The 24,277-nt window shown below is 36.3% G+C and overlaps 1 protein-coding gene across 3 annotated transcripts in view; it reads right to left on the bottom strand.

Moving 5' to 3' along the window:
- Positions 1-24,277, bottom strand: part of LOC131029706 (cleavage stimulation factor subunit 77) — a 205,659-nt gene that overhangs the window by 71,411 nt on the left and 109,971 nt on the right. For all 3 annotated transcript variants that reach the window (XM_057960309.2, XM_057960310.2, XM_057960308.2), the window contains exon 18: positions 18,013-18,165. In XM_057960309.2, the coding sequence (XP_057816292.2) occupies positions 18,013-18,165 (153 nt within the window). The remainder of the gene's footprint in view (positions 1-18,012; positions 18,166-24,277) is intronic.

Below are 24,277 nucleotides of genomic sequence, written 5' to 3'. Positions count from 1 at the left end.
TAACCATCCGCACTTGTTGTTTTTGGTCATAAGCTTCATTTTCCTCACATCAAGATCCCTATTCCAACCATTTCATCCACTCATTTCGCACTTTCATTCATTTTCCCCATTTAAAGTCTTCACTTGTAGTCAGCCATCCACAACCCGAAATCGGTCCAAAATGCACTCAAAAATCACTTGAAAATGTATTTTAAAGGTCCAATTACAAGTGCAAACTTGTAGTTACCCATTACACATATGAAGTTGCATGTTTGTTCTCCACAATTGCAAGTTAATGCTCTTGTTTTTCCCACACATAATGCAGCTTCCAAAACCAGAAATTCACTTGTGATCCCATTTTTGCATCAATTTATCTCTTCCCTTGTCAGTCCGGTTTGCACACACTACCTACCAAATCAATAGATTAAGGCATGGGCCTTATTTTGCAAGCAAATTTCAAGATTGGAGGATGATACAAAGAAGAGATACAACAATTCATGGTTGAGAGCAAATAACGCTTTCAAGACAAATATGGTCATGACATGGAAAGAGGAAGGCAGTCCTTTTCCTCTTGAAAAGCTAGTACTAACCCAAGCAAGAAGATAAGGTTGAAGTTCGTTGGACAAGGACACAAAGATCATTAAGGATGCAAATTCTCGTTCCGGTTCAAGATGCCTTCACTGATCCAGAATACTTCAAGTTCTAGCATCCTGAAGCGACATGAAGATCATCACTGACAAAGGATGATGCAGTTAGAGTCGTGTGTTTAGACACAATGGAATAGTTTTAGTTATGCATTTGTAAATTTGTTTTGACAAGTTACATGTAAAAAAAAATAACTTTGTAATTGCAAGTTAACTCATTACTTGCACTTTTGTAATTACATGTAAAGCAACTACAAGTTGTGTTCAATTAAGACTATAGTTGGAATAAGTCATAGTTAGTTATTGAATAAGTCTTGGTAGTTGAGAGAATCTCTAAAGTTAGTTGGCATCCTAAGACTTTGAGCTTAGATGTAAATCAGATTGCTTTCAATAAAAGAGGCAAGTTGTGTTGAGACTTTGTGCCAATTCAAGTTGTTATGTGACGACATTTTCTAGAGTTGACTGTGAGTTTTGTTCTATTGTGAAAGAGGGATTTAAATTCAATCTTGCAGACTTTGAGCTGCTAATTGTATTTAGAGTTATATGTTTGGTTTTCAGATTTGGTCTTGCAGACTTTGAGTTGCTTATCATATCTGAAACTACTGTGGAAAGTTAAAGTGGGAAGATAGCTTGTAGACTTTGTGCTTCTTCTATTTTTAAGACTTGTGCATGTGAATTGAAATGCATCATGTAGTTAGACTTTGAGCTGCTACATATTGTGCCTAGTTAGCAGAAAATCATCTAAAAACGTTGATAGGAGAATAGATAGTTGAAGACTTTGAGCTTTCTGTCTGTTTTCCCATCCTGGGGAAGTGATGGAGGTCTTTGAGCCTTCATGGAAACTATGCTTCCCTTTATGTTCCAAAAATCTTACAAAAAAGTCTCATTTCTCTATTCGCTGTTTATTTATTTCCAATTGCTATTAGTTTTCTGTGAAGAGAAAAGAGTATAGATTTTCTTGAAAGAAGAAGGAAGACTGATGTCCCACCAATATTAGATTAGTTTAGTTTGTAGATAGGGGGAGCCTTCCCTTAATTAGGAGAGTTTTACTCACACACTGTGGTTGAAGCCACAATTTTGTATATTTCCCCAAGTGTACAAAGTTTTCAACCAACAGTTTTTGGCGACTCTACTGGGGACACGAACGCATTCGGAAGCCTCACGCTTTAGTTTGAAGTCTTGTGTCTCGTTGTTTTCAGAATAAATTTTCTCACATTCAAAAGCCTCACCCTTTTGTTTGAAGTATACCAGTATCCTATTCATTGTAATTCTTGTTTTTCTAGTTTCTCAAACTTTCACAAAGGATATCTTAAATGGTTGCTAAAGGTCCTTGGGGGAATGCTTTTGGTCCGTTGAGTTTGACTCCACCTTTGCATGCTCTTCCTGATTGTTCGAGGAAGAACTTTCCCAAGTTCTTTGGAGATGGACTACAACACCCTGACGAACATATTGCTGCTTTCTACATTGCATGTGGTGTTCATGGTGTTGAACACGAAGATGTATCTGTAAGGCTATTTGTGGAGACTCTCCAAGGTATTGCAGCTGATAAGTTTTATAACCTTTCTGTAGGTTCGATTATATCTTGAGCCACACTTAAAGACAAGTTTGAAGAGAGGTTCAAGCCTGTAGAAGATGTGCATGCATTGTTAGCTCAATTGGCTCAAATGAAAAAAGAGTCACATGAACCCATGCGAGAATTTGTGGCTAAATTCAATAAGTTGTGTAACAAAATTCCAGTTGTTGCTCAGCCTAACGCTGCAAATTTGAAGTGCTTCTTCATCAATGCTCAACTGTCTAAGGTGTGTTTCTTGTTGACAAGAGTTGTTCCAAGAGACCTTGTAGTAGTGCAAACCTTAGCAGTTGATATTGAAGACGATCTTATCCTTGCTGGTAAGATAAAGATAGAATCAAATGGGTCCAAATAAATCTCTTCATTAGGATCATGGGCTACCAAAAGAACAGATCCCATGGTGCAGAAGTTGGCTGATGAGCTGGTTGCCCTCAAAAGGCAAATAGGTCAAGGAGTATTCTCTTCACCTTATGAAGAAGACATTCCAATGAGGCCATATCCAAATATTGCTCCTAGTTATGTAGCTAAAAATCAAGACAAGCTTCCTTCAACAATAGAAGAGCTTTCTCTCGAGGCACCACCAACAAATGCAGCAGCGGAGGATTCTGAATTTGAACAAAGTGATCTTGTTGGTCTCTTCCAAAAAGAGGAGGAAGCAGACAAAGCTGGCGACTTTCAAATCTGGTTTATGCAGTTCCAGAAAGTTGATGAACAAAAAGAATGGACCATGTCGAATACCATGGACAATGCACAGCAAGAGGTTGAAGGTCACTTTTCCAAGCTGCTGGTAAACGAGGACAATCATATCATCAGATGTGAAAAATGAATATGCATGAAGATCCCACTCAAGTTGAAATGAATGCATTTATGTTCCAAGGTCATGAACTTGCATATATCATGCATAAGAGACCTACCCCAGAACTTGATGAAGATCATTTCATCAATACTATAGAAGAGTTTTGTTCAAGTCTTGTTGACAATTCTCTCAAATCAAAAGTTTATGAACAACATGATGAAGCAAGCTATGCAGCCATGTTTTCACTTGGCTCACATGAGGAAACTCATTCTTTTCAGCATGAGGTTGTAATTAAAGAAGCAACTGATAAAGGTGTAATTAGCAAGAAGAATTATGGTTTTGTCCCATCAAGAGGATGTCCAATCAGACATTTTGCTTGGTTGGAGGCCAATGGGAGGACAAAGGTGGGAGGGCAAAGGTTTCACTTGTTCCTGAACATGAGCTTGAAGATACACTTGAGGAAGATGCCAAACATGCATTTTCAATTAAACAAGAGCAGTTTGATTTCAAAACTCTACTTTGGAGCAGTTGTACATATAATTCATTTCAAGAGGAAGGTGAATGTGTTCATCTATTCCAAAGAATATTGCATCAAGTTCTGGTAAAATTGTTTGTGCTTCAATTGGTTGTGGCTGCTCATGATCATGCAGGGTACCATAAGTTGTTGAAGAAAGGCAACTATTTTGTTAAGCCAGTGAATGGTTTCATTTGAAAAAATTTCTTGGTGGCTAGTTTAGGATAGGTTGGTTTCCATATTCAACAAGTACAGTTGCACAAGTTAGCATCTTAGTTAGTTGCTTTGCGTCAGTCATATCATTCGTCTTGTCATCCGTGTCTTTGTTACTTGACTCTGTAACCCAATGGATACTGAGGCACTAAAAGTTCTGGATTCTACTCTCTTCAATCGCCCCAACAATCAAAGGAAGTTCCCCAGTCAAACCCAGTTGTTGTCCTCATTTTTGTTTTCAAAAAAGGACCATCACATAAAAAATTTGTAAAAAAATGAAAATTTTAGTCTATGGCACATTTCCCGAGGCAAGATTTTGCCAGATACTTGGATTGCCTTAATCCTCAGTCCCTCCTCGAACCACGTTTCAAATTTCATCGCATTTTGGGTTCGTTTGCTATGCCTTTCCTTCAATTTCGGGTTTTTTATCCCTGACTGCAGATGTTCCTTGAATTGCAAGTTTTAATGATTTTCTTTGTTTTGGTCTTTGTAGGGAAATTTTTGGCTAATTACAAGTGCACTTTATTGAAAAAAGAACTTGTAACTTACTTTTTATTTCCCCCTTGATGCTTTTTGGCTTTTTAAGTCATAATAGAGATTTTTTGGATAAGTTACAAGTTAATTTTAAATTGCATATTTAAAAGTCACTTGTAATTCTTTTGAAAAACCCCTATTTTAATGTCTTTTGCTTGTAATGGGGATTTTATTCCCTTATTACATGTGTTGAGTTATTAAAACTTGTTGTAGGGATTTTATTTTCCCTTTACAAGTTATATAACTTGCATATCTCTCTCCAAAACCCGATTTTGCTTGGAAATGGAATAAAGTGACAATTTTAAACTTGCTATTGTGCCCAAAAACCCGATTTTCTCCATAAAGTGTAAATTGAGGAATTTTAAACTAGCAATTGGATTTCTAAAACACGATTTTGCCTTGTTGAGAGAAAAGTAACATTTTAAACTTGTAATATGGTAACTAAAACACGATTTTCACTATTACATGTAAAATGAAACTTGTTCTTTCGCAAAAACCCGACCAGTAATATTGGAGGATTTTGTTGACAATTTCCACCGATTTTTGTGGAGAAATCTTAGGAGGAAGGCGTTTTGTATTCCTTGCTATTTTCATGCATTTTACAACTCTCTTCATGCCATTTGGAAGACATTATCGCTGCTTTTATGGAGTTTTAACAGCAAAATCATTTTTTTTAAATGACACGATTTGCCTCATTCAAGTGCCACGAATCTTGTCTTTCCTAAATCGTTTTGGCTTGTCTTGCCTAGGCGTGGAGGTTGGGTGCATTACTTGACCGATTATTCATACTTTTAATGGGCATTTTGATACATATTGCGTTTTTTCAAAAACATGGCTAGGGTTTGAATCTTCCTCTTTTGTCTATAAGAGATTCTTTCACTTCACCATAGTTATATGTTTTGTTTTGTTCTTGCCTAAAATCGGTTTTCTGAAAAATTCTCCCCTTTTTTCCAAGTTTGCAAAGCAATTTGCAAATCGCATTGTCTTTCCCCATTTTCCCTCTTTACTTGCATTCGGGATTTAAAAAACTGTTTGCATGTAAGATGAAAATAATTGATCTTCCTTTATGGTTCGAATATTTTAACCATCTTTTGTTGAAATTCCAAAATTCAAAGATGAAAAATACCCATTCTTCCAAAATCAGGTTTTTAAAACTTGATTACAAGTAAAAGTTCTTCCCATTTTTCATATGATCAACATCGAAAAGTTCTTCAAAAATCCATTCATAACCAACCACACTTGTTGTTTTTGGTCATAAGCTTCATTTTCCTCATATCAAGATCCCTATTCCCACCATATCATCCACTCATTTCGCAACTTCATTCATTTTCCCCATTTAAAGTCTTCACTTGCAGTCAGCCATCCAAAACCCGAAATTGGTCCAAAATGCACTAAAAAAACACTTGAAAATGAGTTTTAAAGATCCAATTACAAGTGCAAACTTGTAGTTACCCATTACACATATGACGTTGCATGTTTGGTCCCCACAATTGCAAGTTAATGCTCTTGTTTTCCCACACGTAATGCAGCTTCCAAAACCCGAAATTCACTTGTGAGCCCATTTTTGCATCAATTTATCCCTTCCCTTGTCAGTCCAATTTGCACACACGACCTACCAAATCAATAGACTAAGGCATGCGCCTTATTTTGTAAGAAGATTTCAAGATTGGAGGATGATACAAAGCAGAGATACAACAACAATTCATGCTTGAGAGCATATAATGCTTTCAAGACTAATATGGTCATGACATGGAAAGAGGATGGCATCCCTTTCCCTCTTGAAAAGCTAATATTACCCCAAGTAAGAAGATAAGGTTGAAGTTCGTTGGACAGGGACACAAAGATCATTAAGGATGCAAATTCTCGTTCCGGTTCAAGATGCCTTCACTGATCCAGAATACTTCAAGTTCTAGCATCCTGAAGCGACATGAAGATCATCACTGACAAAGGATGATGCAGTTAGAATCATGTCTTTAGACACAATGGAATACTTTTAGTTATGCATTTGTAATTTTGTTTTGACAAGTTACATGTAAAAAAAAATAACTTTGTAATTGCAAGTTAACTCATTACTTGCACTTTTGTAATTACATGTAAAGCAACTACAAGTTGTGTTCAATTAGGACTGTAGTTGGAATAAGCCATAGTTAGTTATTGAATAAGTCTTGGTGATTGACAGAATTTCTCAAGTTAGTTGGGATCCTCCCACTTTTTTCTCATGACTCCTCTTCTATAAATACTTGAGGGATCTATTGTAATCTTTATCTTTTTGGCAATGCAACAAAATTCTGCCAATTTGTATGTGCACTCTAAGACTTTGAGCTTAGATGTAAATCAAATTGCTTTCAATAAAAGAGGCAAGTTGTGTTGAGACTTTGTGCCAATTCAAATTGTTATGTGACAACATTTTCTAGACTTCATTGTGAGTTTTGTTCTATTGTGAAAGAGGGATTTAAATTCAATCTTGCAGACTTTGAGCTACTAATTGTATTTAGAGTTATATGTTTGGTTATCTGATTTGGTCTTGCAGACTTTCAGCTGCTCATCATATCTGAAACTAGCGTGGAAAGCTAAAGTGGGAAGATAGCTTGTAGACTTTGTGTTGCTTCTATTTTTAAGACTTGTGCATGTCAATTGAAGTGCATCATGTAGTTAGACTTTGAGCTGCTACATATTGTGCTTAGTTAGTAGAAAATCATCTAAAAAGGTTGATACGAGAATAGATAGTTGAAGACTTTAAGCGTTCTTTTTGTTTTCCCATCCCAGGGAAGCGACGGAGGTCTTTGTGCCTTAATGGAAACTTTGCTTCCCTTTATGTTCCAAAAATTTTGTATTCGCTGTTATTTGTTTCCAATTGCTATTACTTTTCTGTGAAGAGAAAAGAGTATACTTTTTCTTGAAAGAAGAAGGAAGACTGATGTCCCACCCATATTAGATTTGTTTAGTTTGTAGATAAGGGAAGCCTTCCCTTAATTAAGACAGTTTTACTCACACACTGTGGTTGAAGCCACAATTTTGTATATTTCCCCAAGTGTACAAAATTTTCAAACAACAGTTTTTGGCGACTCTACTGGGGACACGAACGCATTCGGAAGCCTCACACTTTCGTTTGAACTCTAGTGTCTTGTTTTCAAAATAAATTTTCTAGCATTGAAAAGCCTCACGCTTTTTTTTTATGTATACCGGTATCCTATTCATTGTAATTCCTGTTTTTGTAATTTCTCAAACTTTCACCAACGATATGTTAAATGGCTGCTCAAGGTCCTTGGGGGAATGCTTTTGGTCCGTTGAATTTGACTCCGCCTTTGCATGCTCTTCCTTATGGTTCGAGGAAGAACTTTCCGAAGTTCTTTGGAGATGGACAACAACACCCTGACGAACATATTGTTGCTTTCTACATTGCATGTGGTGTGCATGGTGTTGAACACGAAGATGTATCTGTAAGGCTATTTGTGGAGACTCTCCAAGGTATTACAGCTTATTGGTTTTATAACCTTTCTACTGGTTCGATTATATCTTGGGCCACACTAAAAGACAAGTTTGAAGAGAGGTTCAAGCCTGTAGAAGATGTGCATGTATTGTTAGCTCAGTTGGCTCAAATGAAAAAAGAGTCACATGAACCCATGCGGGAATTTGTGGCTAAATTCAATAAGTTGTGTAACAAAATACCAATTGTTGCTCAGCCTAACGCTGCAAATTTGAAGTGCTTCTTCATTAATGCTCAAGTGCTTGAGGTGTGTTTCTTGTTGAAGAGAGTTGTTCCAAGAGACCTTGCAGTAGCGCAAACCTTAGCAGTTGATATTGAAGACGATCTTATCATTGCTGGTAATATAAAGACAGAATCAAATGGGTCCAAAGAAATCTCTTCATTAGGATCATGGGCTACCAAGAGAACAGATCCCATGGTGCAGAAGTTGGCTAATGAGCTGGTTGCCCTCAAAAGGCAAATAGGTCAAGGTGTATTCTCTTCACCTTATGAAGAAGACATTCCAATGAGGCCATATCCAAATATTGCTCCTAGTTATGTAGCTAAAAATCAAGACAAGCTTCCATCAACACCAGAAGAGCTTTCTCTTGACGCGCCACCAACAAATGCAGCAGTGGAGGATTCTGAATTTGAACAAAGTGATCTTGTTGGTCTCTTCCAGGAAGAGGAGGAAGCAGACATAGCTAGCGACTCTCAAATCTGGTTTATGCAATACCAGAAAGCTGATGAACAAAAAGAATGTACCATGCCGAATACCATGGACAATGGACAACAAGAGGTTGAAGGTCACTTTTCCAAGCTACGGGTAAAGGAGGACAATCATATCATGAGATGTGAAAAAATGAATATGCATAAAGATCCCACTCAAGTTGAAATGAATGCATTTATGTTCCAAGGTCATGAACTTGGATATATCATGGATAAGAGACCTACCCCAGAACTTGATGAAGATCATTTCATCAATACTATAGAAGAGTTTTGTTCAAGTCTTGTTGAGGATTCTCTCAAATCAAAAGTTTATGAGCAGCTCGATGAAGCAAGCTATGCAGCCATGTTTTCACTTGGCTCACATGAGGAAACTCAATCTTTTCAGCATGAGGTTGTAATTAAAGAAGCATCTGATAAAGGTGTAATTAGCAAGAAGAATTATGGTTTTGTCTGATCAAGAGGATGTCCAATCAGACATCTTGCTTGGTTGGAGGCCAATGGGAGGACAAAGGTTTTACTTGTTCCTGAACATGAGCTTGAAGATACACTTGAGGAAGATGCCAAACATGCATTTTCAATTAAACAAGAGCAGTCTGATTTCAAAAATCTACTTTGGAGTTGTTGTACATATAATTCATTTCAAGAGGAAGGTGAATGTGTTCATCTATTCCAAGGAATGTTGCATCAAATTCTAGTAAAATTGTTTGTGCTTCAATTGGTTGTGGCTGCTCATGATCATGCAAGGTACCATATGTTGTTGAAAAAAGGCAACTATTTTGTTGAGCCAGTGAATGGTTTCATTTGAAATGTTTTCTTTGTGGCCAGTTTAGGATAGCTAGGTTTCCATATTCAACAAGTACAGTTGCACAAGTTAGCGTCTTAGTTAGTTGCTTTGCGTCATTCATATCATTCGTCTTGTCATCCGTGTCTTTGTTGATTGACTCTGTAACCCAATGCATACTGAGGCACTTAGAGTCCTGGATTCTACTCCCTTCAATCACCCCAACAGTCAAAGGAAGTTCCCCAGTTAGACCTAGTTGTTGTCCTCATTTTTGTTTTCAAAAATGAAGGACCGTTACATAAAAAATTTGTCAAAAAATGAAAATTTTAGTCTATGACACGCTTCCTGAGGCAGGATTTTGCCTAATACTTGGATTGGCTTAATCCTCAGTCCATCCTCGAACCACGTTTCAAATTTCATCGCATTTTGGGTTCATTTGCTATGTCTTTCCTTCAATTTCGGGTTTTTTATCCCTGACTGCGTGTGGGAAATTTTCCTTAAATTGCAAGTTTTAATGATTTTCTTTGTTTTGGCCTTTGTAGGGAAATTTTTGGCTAATTACAAGTGCATTTTATTGAAAAAATAACTTGTAACTTACTTTTTATTTTCCCCTTGATGATTTTTGGCTTTTTAAGTCATAATAGAGATTTTTTGGATTAGTTAAAAGTTAATTTTAAATTGCATATTTAAAAGTCACTTGTAATTCTTTTGAAAAACCCCTATTTTAATGTTTTTTGCTTGTAATGGGGATTTTATTCCCCTATTACATGTGTTGAGTTATTAAAACTTGTTGTAGGGATTTTATTGACCTTTTACAAGTTATTTATAACTTGCATATCTCTCTCCAAAACCCGATTTTGGTTAGAAATGGAATAAAGTGACAATTTTAAACTTGCTATTGTGTCCAAAAAACCCGATTTTCTCCATAAAGTTTAAATTGAGGAATTTTAAACTTGCAATTGGATTTCTAAAACCCGATTTAGCCTTGTTGAGAGAAAAGTAACATTTTAAACTTGTAATATGGGAATTAAAACCCGATTTTCACTATTACAACCCGATTTTCCGAAAAGGCGTGGATGTTGGGTGCTTTACTTGTTGATTTTAATACTTTCAGATTAATAAAAACTCAAAAATCAGAATTTAGTTTCTAACTAGATTGATTACTTGAAATATTTAGAGATTTCTAGATTTAGGCATAACATAGAAATGAACAAAGAAATAAGAACAAGACACGGTTACCTTGGGAAAACCTCCTAGGAGGAAAAACCCAGCCAAAAAAGATCCTCAGATCTGATTATGGATTATAGTCATATAATGATTACAACACTTATCTCAAGCACTTGAAGATGTTTGCACTTAGGGCTGATAAGGTCTTCCACAAGACTGCACTTTCATAAGCATCAAGTCTTCAAGTCTGCCCCATTTAACACTTCAAACACCAATCTGGACCAAACCCTAGGTCTGCATTATATTGCATCTTAAGTCTGCACCTTTGCTGGACTGCAACCTTAGCACCTTAGACCTAGATCAATTCGCTCTTCTTATGATGGTATTTGCACTTGAAATTCGCACCTTTAATGACAGATATATTTTGCTAATATTGCTTCTTCAGCTTCGCATTTAGGCAAACATATATTTCGCATAAAAGGATATTGAGTGTGTTTGATAATGAGAAGTTATCATTTATTTATATGTGGAGCAATGTCTTTAGTTAGGTCGGCTTGCTTTATAATTTTATTACTTTTCTTTTTAGTGAAATGCCTTGATGGAATAGGGTCGGCCCTATTTTGGGGGAGCACGTAGAGTGTGGCGTGAGCAATTTAAGTAGTGTCGTGAGGTTTAGGGCCCAGCCCTACACGTTGAAGAAAGGGGCCAGCCCTTTGGGCGGATTCCAATGTTGCCCAAGGCAATTGGAATCTGCCATTCCCTAATTACAATCAACACTCCCTCTTAATTAGGGAGGAGAAACATAACCATAATCTTTCATCTTGCACACAAACAAAGAATGGATTACATAATCAGAATATTGCAGTCTTCCATCTTGCACAAGAGCATATAATGGAGCTACATAATATAATCTTCCAGCTCGCACACAAGCATAGACTGGATCCACCTTACATTGCCCGCAGAGGATGGTTAACAATTACTCTTCTCCCTGAGAAGATTACAATACCACCTTACATTGCCCGCAAAGGGTGGTTTGATACAACACAATGTATCACAGAGGTTGAGACTCCCTCTCAATTAGGGTTTCATTTTCCAAAACACCGAGTATGTCCCTAAAGTACACAAACTTCACTTTGGACAGAGGCTTGGTAAGAATATCTACAACCTGCTCATCAGTGCTGACATACTTCAGCTGAATGGTGCCTCTTTGCACCATATCTCGAATGAAGTGATAATGAGTTTCCACATGTTTTGACCTGTCATGAAACACTGTATTGATAGACATTTTGATACAACTCTGATTATCACAATGAATAACTGTAGGATCCCAAGGCTAACCAAACAGCCCAACAAGAAGCTTACGAAGCCACACTGCTTCTCTCGAAGCTACGCTTGCTGCAATATACTCAGCTTCAGCAGTACTTAGTGCCACTGAGGATTTTTTTTTGCAAGCCCAAGAGATCACTGCGGATCCTAAGCTGAAACAAATGTCAAAAGTGTTTCTCTTGTCTTTGACGCTTCCAGCCCAATCTGCATCTGAATTACCTTCCAAGGTTATTGAAGTGTTAAGTGGATACTCCAACCCATAACCAACTGTGTCTCGCAAGTATCTTAGGATGTGCTTGGCTGCAACAAGATGAACATGTTTAGGCATGCTCATGAACTCGCTGAGAGCATTCACTGCAAAGCATATGTCTGGTCTAGTGTTAACTAGATACATCAGTGATCCAATCAACTGCCTGTACTCCGATGGATCTTTGGGTCTGGGCACAATGTCCCAAACATCATTCTTGATGATTGATTGATACTCTTCATCCATAGCAAGCTTCCAAGCATGATGGTTCAAGGCTTCTTCAATGAGATTGCACATCAATGCAACGTAGTTGGAGAATACTTGAGGTCTCTTGGTTTCTCGGAAGGTGCCACTGGGAGCAGCAAATCTTTCGGCTTCTTGAATGGTGTTCCTTACCCAAAGTGGCCTCTTTTTGGTAACAACAATGTCACTAAGTATGTCAATGGGATTCATAGGCTCTAGAAGATCATTATGTTCTTCTTGAGGTGGAGGTTCAACAGGCTCCCTCTGAATCTCAAGGTTAGTATCAACATTCATATCTTGATTGTCATTAGCTTCATCAATAACAAAAGAACCTTTTGATTTCTTAAAAGCAATATCTTCTTCAAAAGTAACATCCCTACTTACCACAACATACCTTTGACTAGGAATATAGATCCTGAAGGCCTTGGAGGATTCACTGTATCCGACTAGCATGCCTTTCTTCACGGAGGTCTCCAACTTGGTTCGCTTTTCCTTGGGCACATGAACATAAACAGGAATTCCAAAAATTCTGAGGTGACCAATGTCCGGTTTGGATGCTGTGAAGGCTTCTTCAGGAGTTATGTTCTTTAGAACACGGTGTGGACATCTATTCTGAATATATACCGTTGTTCTAGAAGCCTCAGCCCATAGGAAGGTCTGCAAATATTGATCATGAATCATAGCCTTTGCAACCTCAACAATAGTTCTATTCTTCCTTTCAGCAACTCCATTTTGCTGAGGATTGTATGGAACACAAAACTCCCTCTGAATTCCTGACTCAAAACAAAAATCATAAAAGCTACCGGAGGTGTACTCACCTCCATTGTCAAATCTTACGCATTTAATTCTTTTACCAGAGGAGTTTCAGTTAATGCCTTAAACTCTTTAAATTTACTTAAGACTTCATCAAATTCTTTAGATTTCAGGAAGTAGATCGAAGTTTTCCTAGAGAAATCATCTATGAAGATTACGTAATAAAGAAATCCACTAGGAGATGCTATAGACATAGGACCACATAAATCAGAGTGAACAAGTTCTAGTTTATCTTTAGCTCTATTTTCACTTTTATGAAAAAGACTTTTAACATTTTTACCTATAGCACAACCTTTGCAAGTATTATCATGAATTTGACTGAGTTTAGGCATACCTTTGACTAACTTTTCAAGAGAGGGAAGTGCTTGATAGTGTAAGTGTCCAAGTCTTCTATGCCATAGCTCACAGGATTCGGGAGCCTCATTAATGAGGACTTGAACAGGGTTAGTAGAGAGCTTATATAAACTATCATATCTATTACCAATTACACGTGCAGATTTAAAACTAGATTTCTTAGGCCAAGCAAGTAATTTTCCCTTAGAAAATGCAATTTGATAACCTTTATTTTAAAACCTTAAGCTTTAACATACAACATTTGTGTTCAAAATTCATTTTCAATACTCAACATGCATTCATAATTTAGAATTCATTGTCAATATGCATGTTATATTAAAAAAGTAACATACAAAATGCCCAAAGGCTACACTGCTGACATATAGTTTCATTTTCAATTATGATATGGAAATACAAAAGAACAAAGTACATAGCTGCCCCTAATCTGCAGCTCCTAACACTGCATCAAAATCAGAGTCCTTTGAGTCTCTACCATTGTCATGGTCCACGTCCACCTCATCCAAAGGAATCCCAACCAATCCTTATGGCGTCTCCTCATCAACTTAAGTGACATCTTCAAGATTAACATCCCACTATAGATTCAACCTCTTTTCCTTCTATCTTGCTTACTCCTCTTTCAATGGCTACTTGCTTCAAACCCTCTTGCTGCTCCATTATTTTTCCTCTCATACAAAAGATCAAATGAATCAAAATCTTTTGCTTATTGACTTTTAGGGCGACTTGGGAGGTAGGAGCCCACAAAACAATTAAAAAATGCCTTTTTTTGCAACTTGAAAGTGCTTTTTTTAAAGTCTCCTTGACGTCGGGGATATCTAGCCGTCCCCGAGACAGTTGGGGGACATCCCAGACGTCCCCTCCCGTCCCTAGGTCGGCCAAGTGCCCCCTACGTCAAGGGAGGCCATTTTTTACTTAGATTAGAAAGGGGGAGATTAGGGGGATATCCCTTGGCCATCCCCAAGTCCTCGAAACATCCCCGGTACGGGCATGGGTTTTTATAAAACTGAGGACACGTCCCCGAATTTCCTTGCTAATATGTTATATCATAATTGAACTACTCGCCAAGGCCCAAAAAAAAACTCAGCAACTTAAAATATAATTAAAAATGCATTTTTTTAGCAAAATTCAGTGAGGAGATGCATCCAATGAGTACACAAAAGAAACAAGCTGAGTCTAGAGATATTTCATTTATTTAAATGCAAATTGGGTACAAAATGGCATCCTCTCATAGAATGTTGATGGTTGATAGACTGAAACAAAATGAAATAGAAAATTATTTTTGTAAAACTAAAAGTAAATACTACATCAAAACATTTTACATCTTCCTCTTCCCAGCTCTAGTCAAAACTAGCTAAGAGATAGAACTAGAGGGTCTAGTCCTAGGAGCCCAATGTTGCTCCTCCACCTCGCCAAAATGAGGTTGCAGGTAGCACCCATCGCCGAGGTCTACGGATGAGAGAGAGAGGGGTAAAGAGATAGGTCTAGATCTTAGGGGAGAGAGGAGAGACTGGTAGAGAGAGGGGGGATAGAGGAAGAGAGATAGGGAGATAGATAGGTCTAGAATTCGATGCAGATAAAGTGAATGAGATAGATAGAGCTAGAGAATCTTGATAGGAGCCTACTGATTACTGAAATTTGACTGTCTGAAAATATAGAAGATCTTCTAAAACCTAGAATTTGCATTATAACTCCTAGAGATCTTAAACCACTCTCAAACATCCTGCCAATATATACATAAAATATAACTTTAAGTATAAGAATACTCAAATGTTATCTTTCATGTATATATTTTGATGAAGAGAATGAGACTGACTTGAAAAAAACAATTAGATGATTTTTTGATGTGTTTGGGCCTCTTTTTTTTTAGCAGTTCAGTTTTTGCCGGATACTCGTCGAGTTTCTGTGGTGAGTCAATGGCGAAATTACTCGCCTGAGCCAAAAACTCACAAGGATTTGAAAACTTACCGAGTTTTCGGCGAGTAGTTCATGTATGTGTTATATAATGACTCCCAAAAGAATGATTTAATATCAGCCATAGATCCATTGCAAACTCAATCCAATGCTCCAAAAAATGAGCCAATAGGCTCCCAAAATACCAATGCCCCTTGACCTTTTGGTACATGTTTAATAAACATCACTTAAAGTACATGTTTCTTAAGTCATTAAACTCAAAAAGGGGGAAATATTAAGTCTTTACACTAAGAGTCACTTAAGTTGCATTAAAAGACATGCCCACAATTTAAAATCACTTAAGTTGCATAGAAAGATGTGCCCACATCTTAAGAATAGAATACAGTACAAGCCAAAGACTCTTAACGCTTACCCAATAATGCTCTACAATTGCTTCTTCTTGGGTAATCCAAGGAAAGGACAGCGAATACACCGTTAAGCCTCATGGCTTGAGTTGGGGACATCACATTCAGAACAAAAATCCACAATATTCAATGATTCATTACGTGGAATGAGTACCCTACTTGTTAATTGAAAAAGCACCAAGCGAATTTGAAGGAGAAAGCAAGTGAGCTTGTCTTGTGCCCATTCTAAGGACCAAACTATGAAACCTCTACTCTTGATATCACCATTAGAAATAGGGTAAACCAACTTTTTCCATCCCTTCATTATCACCCTCCTCACCCTCTGTCTTTTGGTAAAAGGCAAATTTCTAGCCTTATGGCATACAAGTGTCAAAGAGGGTTAGATGTGGGAGAAATAGAAGTAGCACCATCAAAAAAGTCCAATCTTATATGTCAGAATATAAACATCAAGAAGTGGCATCTTCATAATCCATTAGTTCATAAATATATTAAATTTATATCATTAAATTTAAAATATTAGATTAGATTTAAAAGTATTCTATTAACCTAAAAATTTAAATATATCATATTGAAATTTGAGTATATTATATTAAAAATTCATAAAGATGACCCATAAAATACTCCAATAGCTCTTCTTCCCAACGAAAAGGCATCATTGTCCAGACAAAAAAGAAATATCATCACAACTTCGCTTGGAATCGCTAAATGTAATCAACTATAAAAAAAAATTGTGTGTCCAATATTGATGGTGAACCATCCATTGCCACTACATCCAATGTTTTTCTTTCATTTTCCTTGATGACAATCATAACAGTATTCAGATGTCTTATTTTTGGTAAGAATTGGCTCTCCACTAGCAAAGTGTTGTTATCCTCACCAAGATCCCTCTTTCCTTCATGTGTCTTCCTTCTTCCCCCACAATTCCCTCATCATCTAAATACTAAAAGGTCATGCCCTGAAAAGGATAGAATGAAATGCAACAAAAAAGAAAAAATCACTGCCACACATCAATATAGACCTGCTTAAGAAGATCATTGGTGTGCATCCCACTTTCTCCTAAGTGTGATATTCTCTATCCAAAAATTAGTGCAAGGAAAAAAGAAAAGAAAAAAGAAAAAAAGAACTTACAAAAGACAACAGTTATAAGCAGTTCTTTCTAACTGCAGGATTTGGACCTCAAATTCACATGGACATACCTGGCCGAATCTCGGGCCTAAAATCTGTATCCTACCCACACCCATGGCAGACCACACCTAGATTTGAAGGTTTTTCTAAGAACTGATAACATAGTTTTAAAGCTATGATATTGTTTATTAATTATTACCATATGATGATACTCTAATATTCCAATCATCATATTTTACACAACATTTAAATTTCTAGTCAACACTGTAATATATTTTTATATAGGAATGGAAAATATTAGTATTTCAAATGTAAATTCTAATAAAAATGAGTTTTGTAGTAATATTTAAAAGTGGCACTCATTTTGAAGGGTGTGCACTCTTCTTTATAATCGCATACACCTTAGCCACATATGGTAATAGAATCATCTATAACTATGTCAAAAAATGGCATTATTCCCTTTCTTCCTGCTATCAATCCAAGATCAATAAATATTAAAGTCAAATCTTCATAATCCTCAATAGTCGCATCTACTTTACCTTTTCCATCTTGATGCACCATAATTTTCTCTAACCTCCCTCCTTGTGCAATTTGCCTTGTGGCTTGCTTTAAAGTTTTACCATTATTCTACCAATATTAAGTTCCAATACACTTGCCCTCAGCTGCGCAAATTGGAAAATATGCCAAACCTATCTTCTTAACATATGAATTCTTCTCCAGATGATATTCTACAGATTACACACAAAACCAATCCTGAATGCAACTAGTAAATTTTACCCAGTTCTTAGAGGCATTTAAGGAAGCGCAAAATAAAAAGAAACACCCATCATGCAACATCAATTAAAGCCACAAAATGGGCATTGATTCTGGTTTTTCCTTTTTCTGTTGCAGCTTATAAAGTTGCATAATTGTCCTTTTAACCATGCAAAGTTTAGTTAATCTATCCATGAATCAAACATGCAATTTACCAATCTTTAAATCCATGTAAAATACAAAAGGTGTGTCATATATAATATTAATATTAGCCATAAAACTATTCAAGGGAAAAGAGAGCAAGGAAATATTAGTATCATTTGCTTACCTGCCATCACATCCCATGAATAATTAAATTGTTTAGCAATGATCTCCCTACTGATCCACAGAAGTGAATTTGTGCATGAATAAAAAAACTCACCAGGATATCAATTGAATGACAATACCTTTTGGCGTGCAAGATGATCTAACTCTCTTGAAGAGCAAGGCCAAAGATCCATGAAAGAATAACGAGAAACAACATCTTGCAAGGATCCCTCTGATGATTCTGTTACTAACTCTCCTGTCCGAGAAAGTGCCTCTTTTCTCCTTTGCTCTACCTGACACAACAGCATTATTTGAGAAACAAAAGTTAGCAATCCAATAATGATCATTTTGTGTACAAAATTTAAAAAGATAACAATATAAGTTTCAAACTATGCTTCTAACATTCATTAAAAGTGGAGAAAAAGCTTCAAAGCATGCAAGGCTTTTATTGATAAAAAATCAATGTAAAAAAGCTAGAAAGATACGATGACTCTTTGAAGGCCCATCTGACTTGATTATTACCAGAAATTTGAGCTTGAATAGTGTTAGGAAGAAATCATTAATTAGAATAGGGACACTGAAACTAATGTTGCAAATTGCTGACTTAAATTTCTACCATCCAAAAGTTCAAACAAAACCAACTAGATACTGACTCTGTCAGCTGAAAGCATCATTTTTCTTCAAAAATCCCCGTTACGACAAATACAATTATTTGTATTTGTAAGATCAGAATGTACCAGCACTTAAAACAGGTGTCAGATGTAGATTCTTTCATTGATGCACAAGATAGATAATTTTACAAAGTCACGTTTTCAGAACTAATTTGAAAAGACTACCCTTGTTAATAACCATAGAATGCCTTACATGATCTCTTCAAGAACCATTGAAGTCTAAGACAGCCTCCAATAATATTTGTCCATAAATACACACAATACTGCTAAAACACATGTATAATAATCAGCGAGATTATAATGAATGTTATGTCCATCATATTGAAATACTAGCTAAAGGCATCACGAATGCACGGATTGTTTATTTTCCCTAAAGGTGTTACAAAGGCATCACGAATGAGCACAATATTTGAACATTATACAGAAAAAAATGCATTTTTCCAAAATGCTTTTCACAAAATCAACTTATTAAGATTCATTCAAGATTTGAAATTCTTTTTGTTTCCCTGAAGGCTGATAGTGTGTGAAAGATTTTGTTGAATATAAAAAGTTATTAAAGTTAACAAATTCATAACACTACATACGTTGCAAAAGTGGAACTTAATGTATGGTTTATGACCTACATTATCAAAGATAAGATTGAAAGATCTAGTTAAAGACTTACAATCCTATATGTAATGAGAGAAAAGATAATATAATAAGTGGAGCGAGAAGCTAGTTTCCCTAGCTACTTGTAATGATCTAGTCCATATAAAATCATTAATGTTCTTTGAAGTTTGGCTCATATGATCTTCTTGTGGACTTTTGAAGTTAATCGTAAGTGTCACAATCAGTACAATTCCAATGCATAATTCATCCACTCTTTTGAATTACTAGCTACTAAATTTTTAATAGGTGAACGAAATGCTTCTTTATTTTCACTTGAAATAATAAGTCCTCGATGGCATGTAAATGATATCAGAAAATCATAACCAAAAAAATGTATTTTTTTAGAACTTACTACAAAAATAACTCAGCCACTTTTTTCCAAAATACGAATTATTTTTGGTTTCCATGATACTGTGACCACGACAAAGATTCTTATGGTCGGAAATAACATGCACTTACGATAGAACTTGTTCTTAATCCAAAGTTACATTCGAAAGGGTAAGTAATGCAAGGGTTTATGACCTGTTTTATCAAGAGTTACAAACTTAAAATTGAAAGATTTAGTTAAAGATCTAAAAGACCCATGTCTAATCAGTAAACAGTGATTTACTAAGAGGAACAAATCCTTAAATGTAAAATACTGAGAGAAGCTTTCCCCTATATATCTGTCAGGAAGTATAGTCCAAATGTTATCGTGAGAGCACGAGTTGTGGACAAGAACCAGAAAAAAGATTTAGTGAAGTATAAAGCCCTCCCCAATAGGTGTTTCTACATATTAGTGATTAGGTCATATCCAATGAACAACACTGGGTCTGTCCCAGTTACTTCCAATTTAAATGATTCACATAGATCTTCCCTTTATGTCCTTGCCACAGTTTCTCTCCATCTAATTACCAATCCAATGAGTTAATCAGCAATCTTCTATTGTTGAGGTTTGCTCTTTCACCCAATTATTGCTCTATATTCTTTTAATCCTTTGTCAAAGTTATCCTTGTTCTTTCACTACTTTGATTACTCACTCTCAAAATGTGTAAGTATTGTTAAATATGGATTGAAGAATAATGACAGCGATTCTGGAAGATTGATTGCCGTGAGTTATTGATCGTCTCCATCATTGAATCCGGTTTAAATGCAGTTGCCACGTATGGACATGTCCCTGCGGAGGCAACCGTTCATAACAATTTGTTTGTTTATGTTTAATTTCCAAACTGTATGCTCTGTTAATATATCACTCTCGAGATAATAATCGATTTACCATTAGTTAGATTCATGAGGGCTATATCTTAACACTCCCTCTTAGCAAGAGTGGATCTAAGTAATTTTCTTGGGAGCATATTCTGTCATGACTTCCGACACAATTCGGGACAACATTTAATATAGTCTTGTCATGACAATAAACTCAATATCATGATATCCGGCTCAGTCCGGGACAATCACTTAAGAAGTCAATCATGAGATGATCACATACTTTAGGATCAAGATATCCGGCACAGTCCGGGACAACAACTTAGTGTAGTCAATCTTGACACTTGGTCAACTATTGTCAAGATCGTCACCTTGAAATAGTAACCTTAAACATAAGAAGATCGTCATCTTCTTGAACACAGTTAGAATATTGCAATATACATTATATTTATTTATTCATGAACAAATTACACATGGTAGGAATTTCATCCTAATAATCTCAATTATAATCTAGTCATACCAAGTTTACTTCTGAAGTATTCTATCTTCAATCTTGCAAGTGGCTTGGTGAAGATATCAACATTTTGTTCTTCAGTACTGATGTACACTAGTTTTATGACGTTTCGATCTACCATATCTCTTATGTAGTGATAAGGGATCTCAATATGTTTGGATCGATTGTGAAAAACTGGATTTACTGAGAGCTTGATACAGCTCTGATTATCACAGTGAATTATTGTTGAATTTAGAGTTTTTCCAAATAATCCAAATAATAACTTTCTTAGCCATACCGCTTCACGAGCTCCCATGGAGGCTACCATATATTCTGCTTCGGTGGAGCTTTGTGCAACTGCTGACTGTTTTCTACTGAACCAAGATATCATGGCAGAACCAAGACTGAAGCAACACCCTGTAGTACTTTTACGGTCAATGGTACTTCCGGCCCAATCAAAATCAGAATATCCTTCAAGTTGAATCTCAACATTTTCATACTTTAAGCCAAGTCCAATTGTGCCTCGTAAATATCTTAGAATGTGTTTAGCAGCCATTAGATGTATCTTCTTAGGTTCACACATGAAGTGACTCAATACATTTGTAGCATAGCAGATATCAGGACGAGTATTTACCAAATACATGAGTGAACCGACGATTTGTCTGTAGAGTGTGGGATCTGTAGGTTTTGAATCTTCTGCCTCATTTTCAGCTTGTGCAAATTAGTTTCCATTGGTGTAGCTAATGGCTTACACTCCATCATCCTAAATCTAGTTAGAATATCTGTGGTGTACTTTCCTTGATTTAGGAAGATGTAGTTTTTCTTCTGCCATACTTCTAATCCCAGAAAATAATGTAGAAGCCCTAGATCCTTCATATCGAATTCTGCTGCCAGATCTTGCTTACATTTCTCAATGAGATTATCCTCTCCTGTTATCAAAAGATCATCCACGTAAAGGACCAATATAATCATATTGCCATTTGAAGCCTTGAAGTAGATGTTGGGATCTGCTAGGTTCTTGGAGTACCCTAGCTTGGAGAGATAGTTGTCTATCCTTGCATACCAGGCCCTAGGTGCTTGTTTTAACCCATAGAGAGCTTTCTTTAGTTTACAAACATAGCAATTTTTATCACGTATGGTGAATCCTTCTGGTTGTTCTATATATACTTCTTCTTCAATTGAACCATTTAGGAAGGCAGTCTTTACATCCATTTGGTGAATTTTCCATCCTTTGGATGCTGCAATTGCAATGATTGTTCTTACTGACGTATACCGGGCAACTGGGGCAAATGTCTCTTCATAATCAATTCCTGCTTTCTGAGAGAATACCCTGGCCACAAAGCGAGCTTTATGTTTTTCAATGCTGCCATCAGATGCATATTTGATCTTGAATAACCACTTGGATGAGACAACTGATTTGTCTTTTGGTCTAGGCACTATATCCCAAACATCATTCTTTAGTATAGATTGATATTCTTCAACCATAGCATCTTTCCAAGCCTGTTTTGATAAGGCTTCTCTGACATTTGTTGGTTTAGAATTTGTGAGTTCAGTTAGAAGTGCAGCATAACATTTTAGAGTTCTTGTTCTCTTATTTTCTTTGGAAATTTCATTTGGTTCTACATTATTCTCTTCAATCATTTTCCTTGCCCATAGAGGTCTTTTCTTGTTATTGAGTGTTTCAATATTTTCATCAACAAGAGGTTCAGAAGCTCTTATGATGTCCTCCCTCTCAGTGTCTGAAGGTTCGGAATTTTCTATGATATTCTCCCTCTGAATCTCAGTTATGTGATTTTCTTCTTCTTTAGTAATGTTATCATCCTCAGGTTCTTTGAGTGTAGTGTTTTCTTCAAACTTTAAATCTCTACTTATCTCAACAGATTTTTTCCCTGGAATGTAAATGCGATATCCTTTAGTATTTTCACTATAGCCAATGAAGATACCTCTTTTTCCGGATGGTTCTAGTTTTGTCCTCTTTTCTTTAGGAACATGTATATATACGGGACAGCCAAATATCCTTAAATGACTTAAGTCTGGTTTGTTCCTTGTAAAAGCTTCTTCAGGAGTTATGTTTTCTAGAACTGAGTGCGGACATCTGTTTTGAATGTAGACTGCTGCTGTATTTGAAGCTTCTGCCCAGAATGAAGTGTGTAAGTTTTGGTCATGCATCATGGCTTTTGCTGCTTCAATTATGGTTCTGTTCTTTCTTTCTGCTACTCCATTCTGTTGTCGATTATATGGTACAATATACTCCCTCTTAATCCCAACAGAATTACAAAAGTCTTTGAAGTTGTCAGATGTATATTCTCCCCCATTGTCGGATCTTAACACCTTAATTTTCTTCCCTGACTGATTTTCTACTAGTGCCTTGAATTCTTTGAACTTAGATAGTACTTCATTTGAGTCTTTGCACTTTAGAAAATATATCCATGTTTTTCGAGAGTAGTCGTCAACAAAGATTATGTAATATAAGGATCCAGTTAGGGATGGTGTTGACATGGGACTGCATAGGTCTGAGTGAATTAGTTCTAAAATAACTTTTGATTTGTGCTCGCTTGAGGGAAAAGAAACTTTCACATTCTTTCCCAAGGCACATCCTTTGCAAATGCCTGTGTGTTCAGATTTTAGTTGGGGCAGTCCTGAAGTAATCTTCTTTATGTTGGATAGAGCACTATATCTTAGGTGACCTAATCTTTTGTGCCATAATTCATTATTATTTGAAACTTCAAGATTTAGTGCTTCCTTTTGATCACTGCATAGTTTGTATAGGCTACCATCTCTTGAACCTACTGTTATGGCATTTTTGATATTTGTATTTTTAGGCCAGAGTAGAACTTTATCTTCATTGAAGGTAACCCGATATCCTTGATCAGCTAGGCCTGAGATTGAGACTAGATTTCTTTTTATTCCAGGTACAAACAGAACATCCTTTAATTGTAGAGATACTCCATTTCTTTGTTTGATAGTACAGGTCCCAATTCCTTTCAGAGGATATGTGGAGTTATCTCCAATAGTAACCTCTTCACTTGAGTGCCCGTTAAGTGTTTCAAACTGATTTCTGAATCTAGTTATATGCCTTGATGCTCCACTGTCTACGATCCAAGTGTTTTTATTTGTATTTATTTCGCTTGATAGGGCTAAGAAGAAAAGTGAGTTTTCTCCTTTGACTTCGGCTAGACTAGCTTGTGTTTTCTTCCTTTCTGGACAATTCCTGTGAGTGTGCCCATATTTGTCGCATTTGTAACACTGAATTTTAGACATATCTCTTTTTTGATGGTTTTTATTTCCTCTCTTCCGTTTGGAGAACTTTTTCTTTTTGTTGAAGGTATTTGTATTAAGTGCTTGGATTTCTCCTCCTTTATTTGTCCCTAATCCTCTTGAGATTAGTCGAGATTCCTCTTGAATGCA

The sequence above is a fragment of the Cryptomeria japonica genome, chromosome 9, assembly GCF_030272615.1.
Source record: "Cryptomeria japonica chromosome 9, Sugi_1.0, whole genome shotgun sequence".
Taxonomy (NCBI): Eukaryota; Viridiplantae; Streptophyta; class Pinopsida; order Cupressales; family Cupressaceae; genus Cryptomeria; species Cryptomeria japonica.
This window is presented reverse-complemented; position numbering and strand designations above follow the sequence as displayed.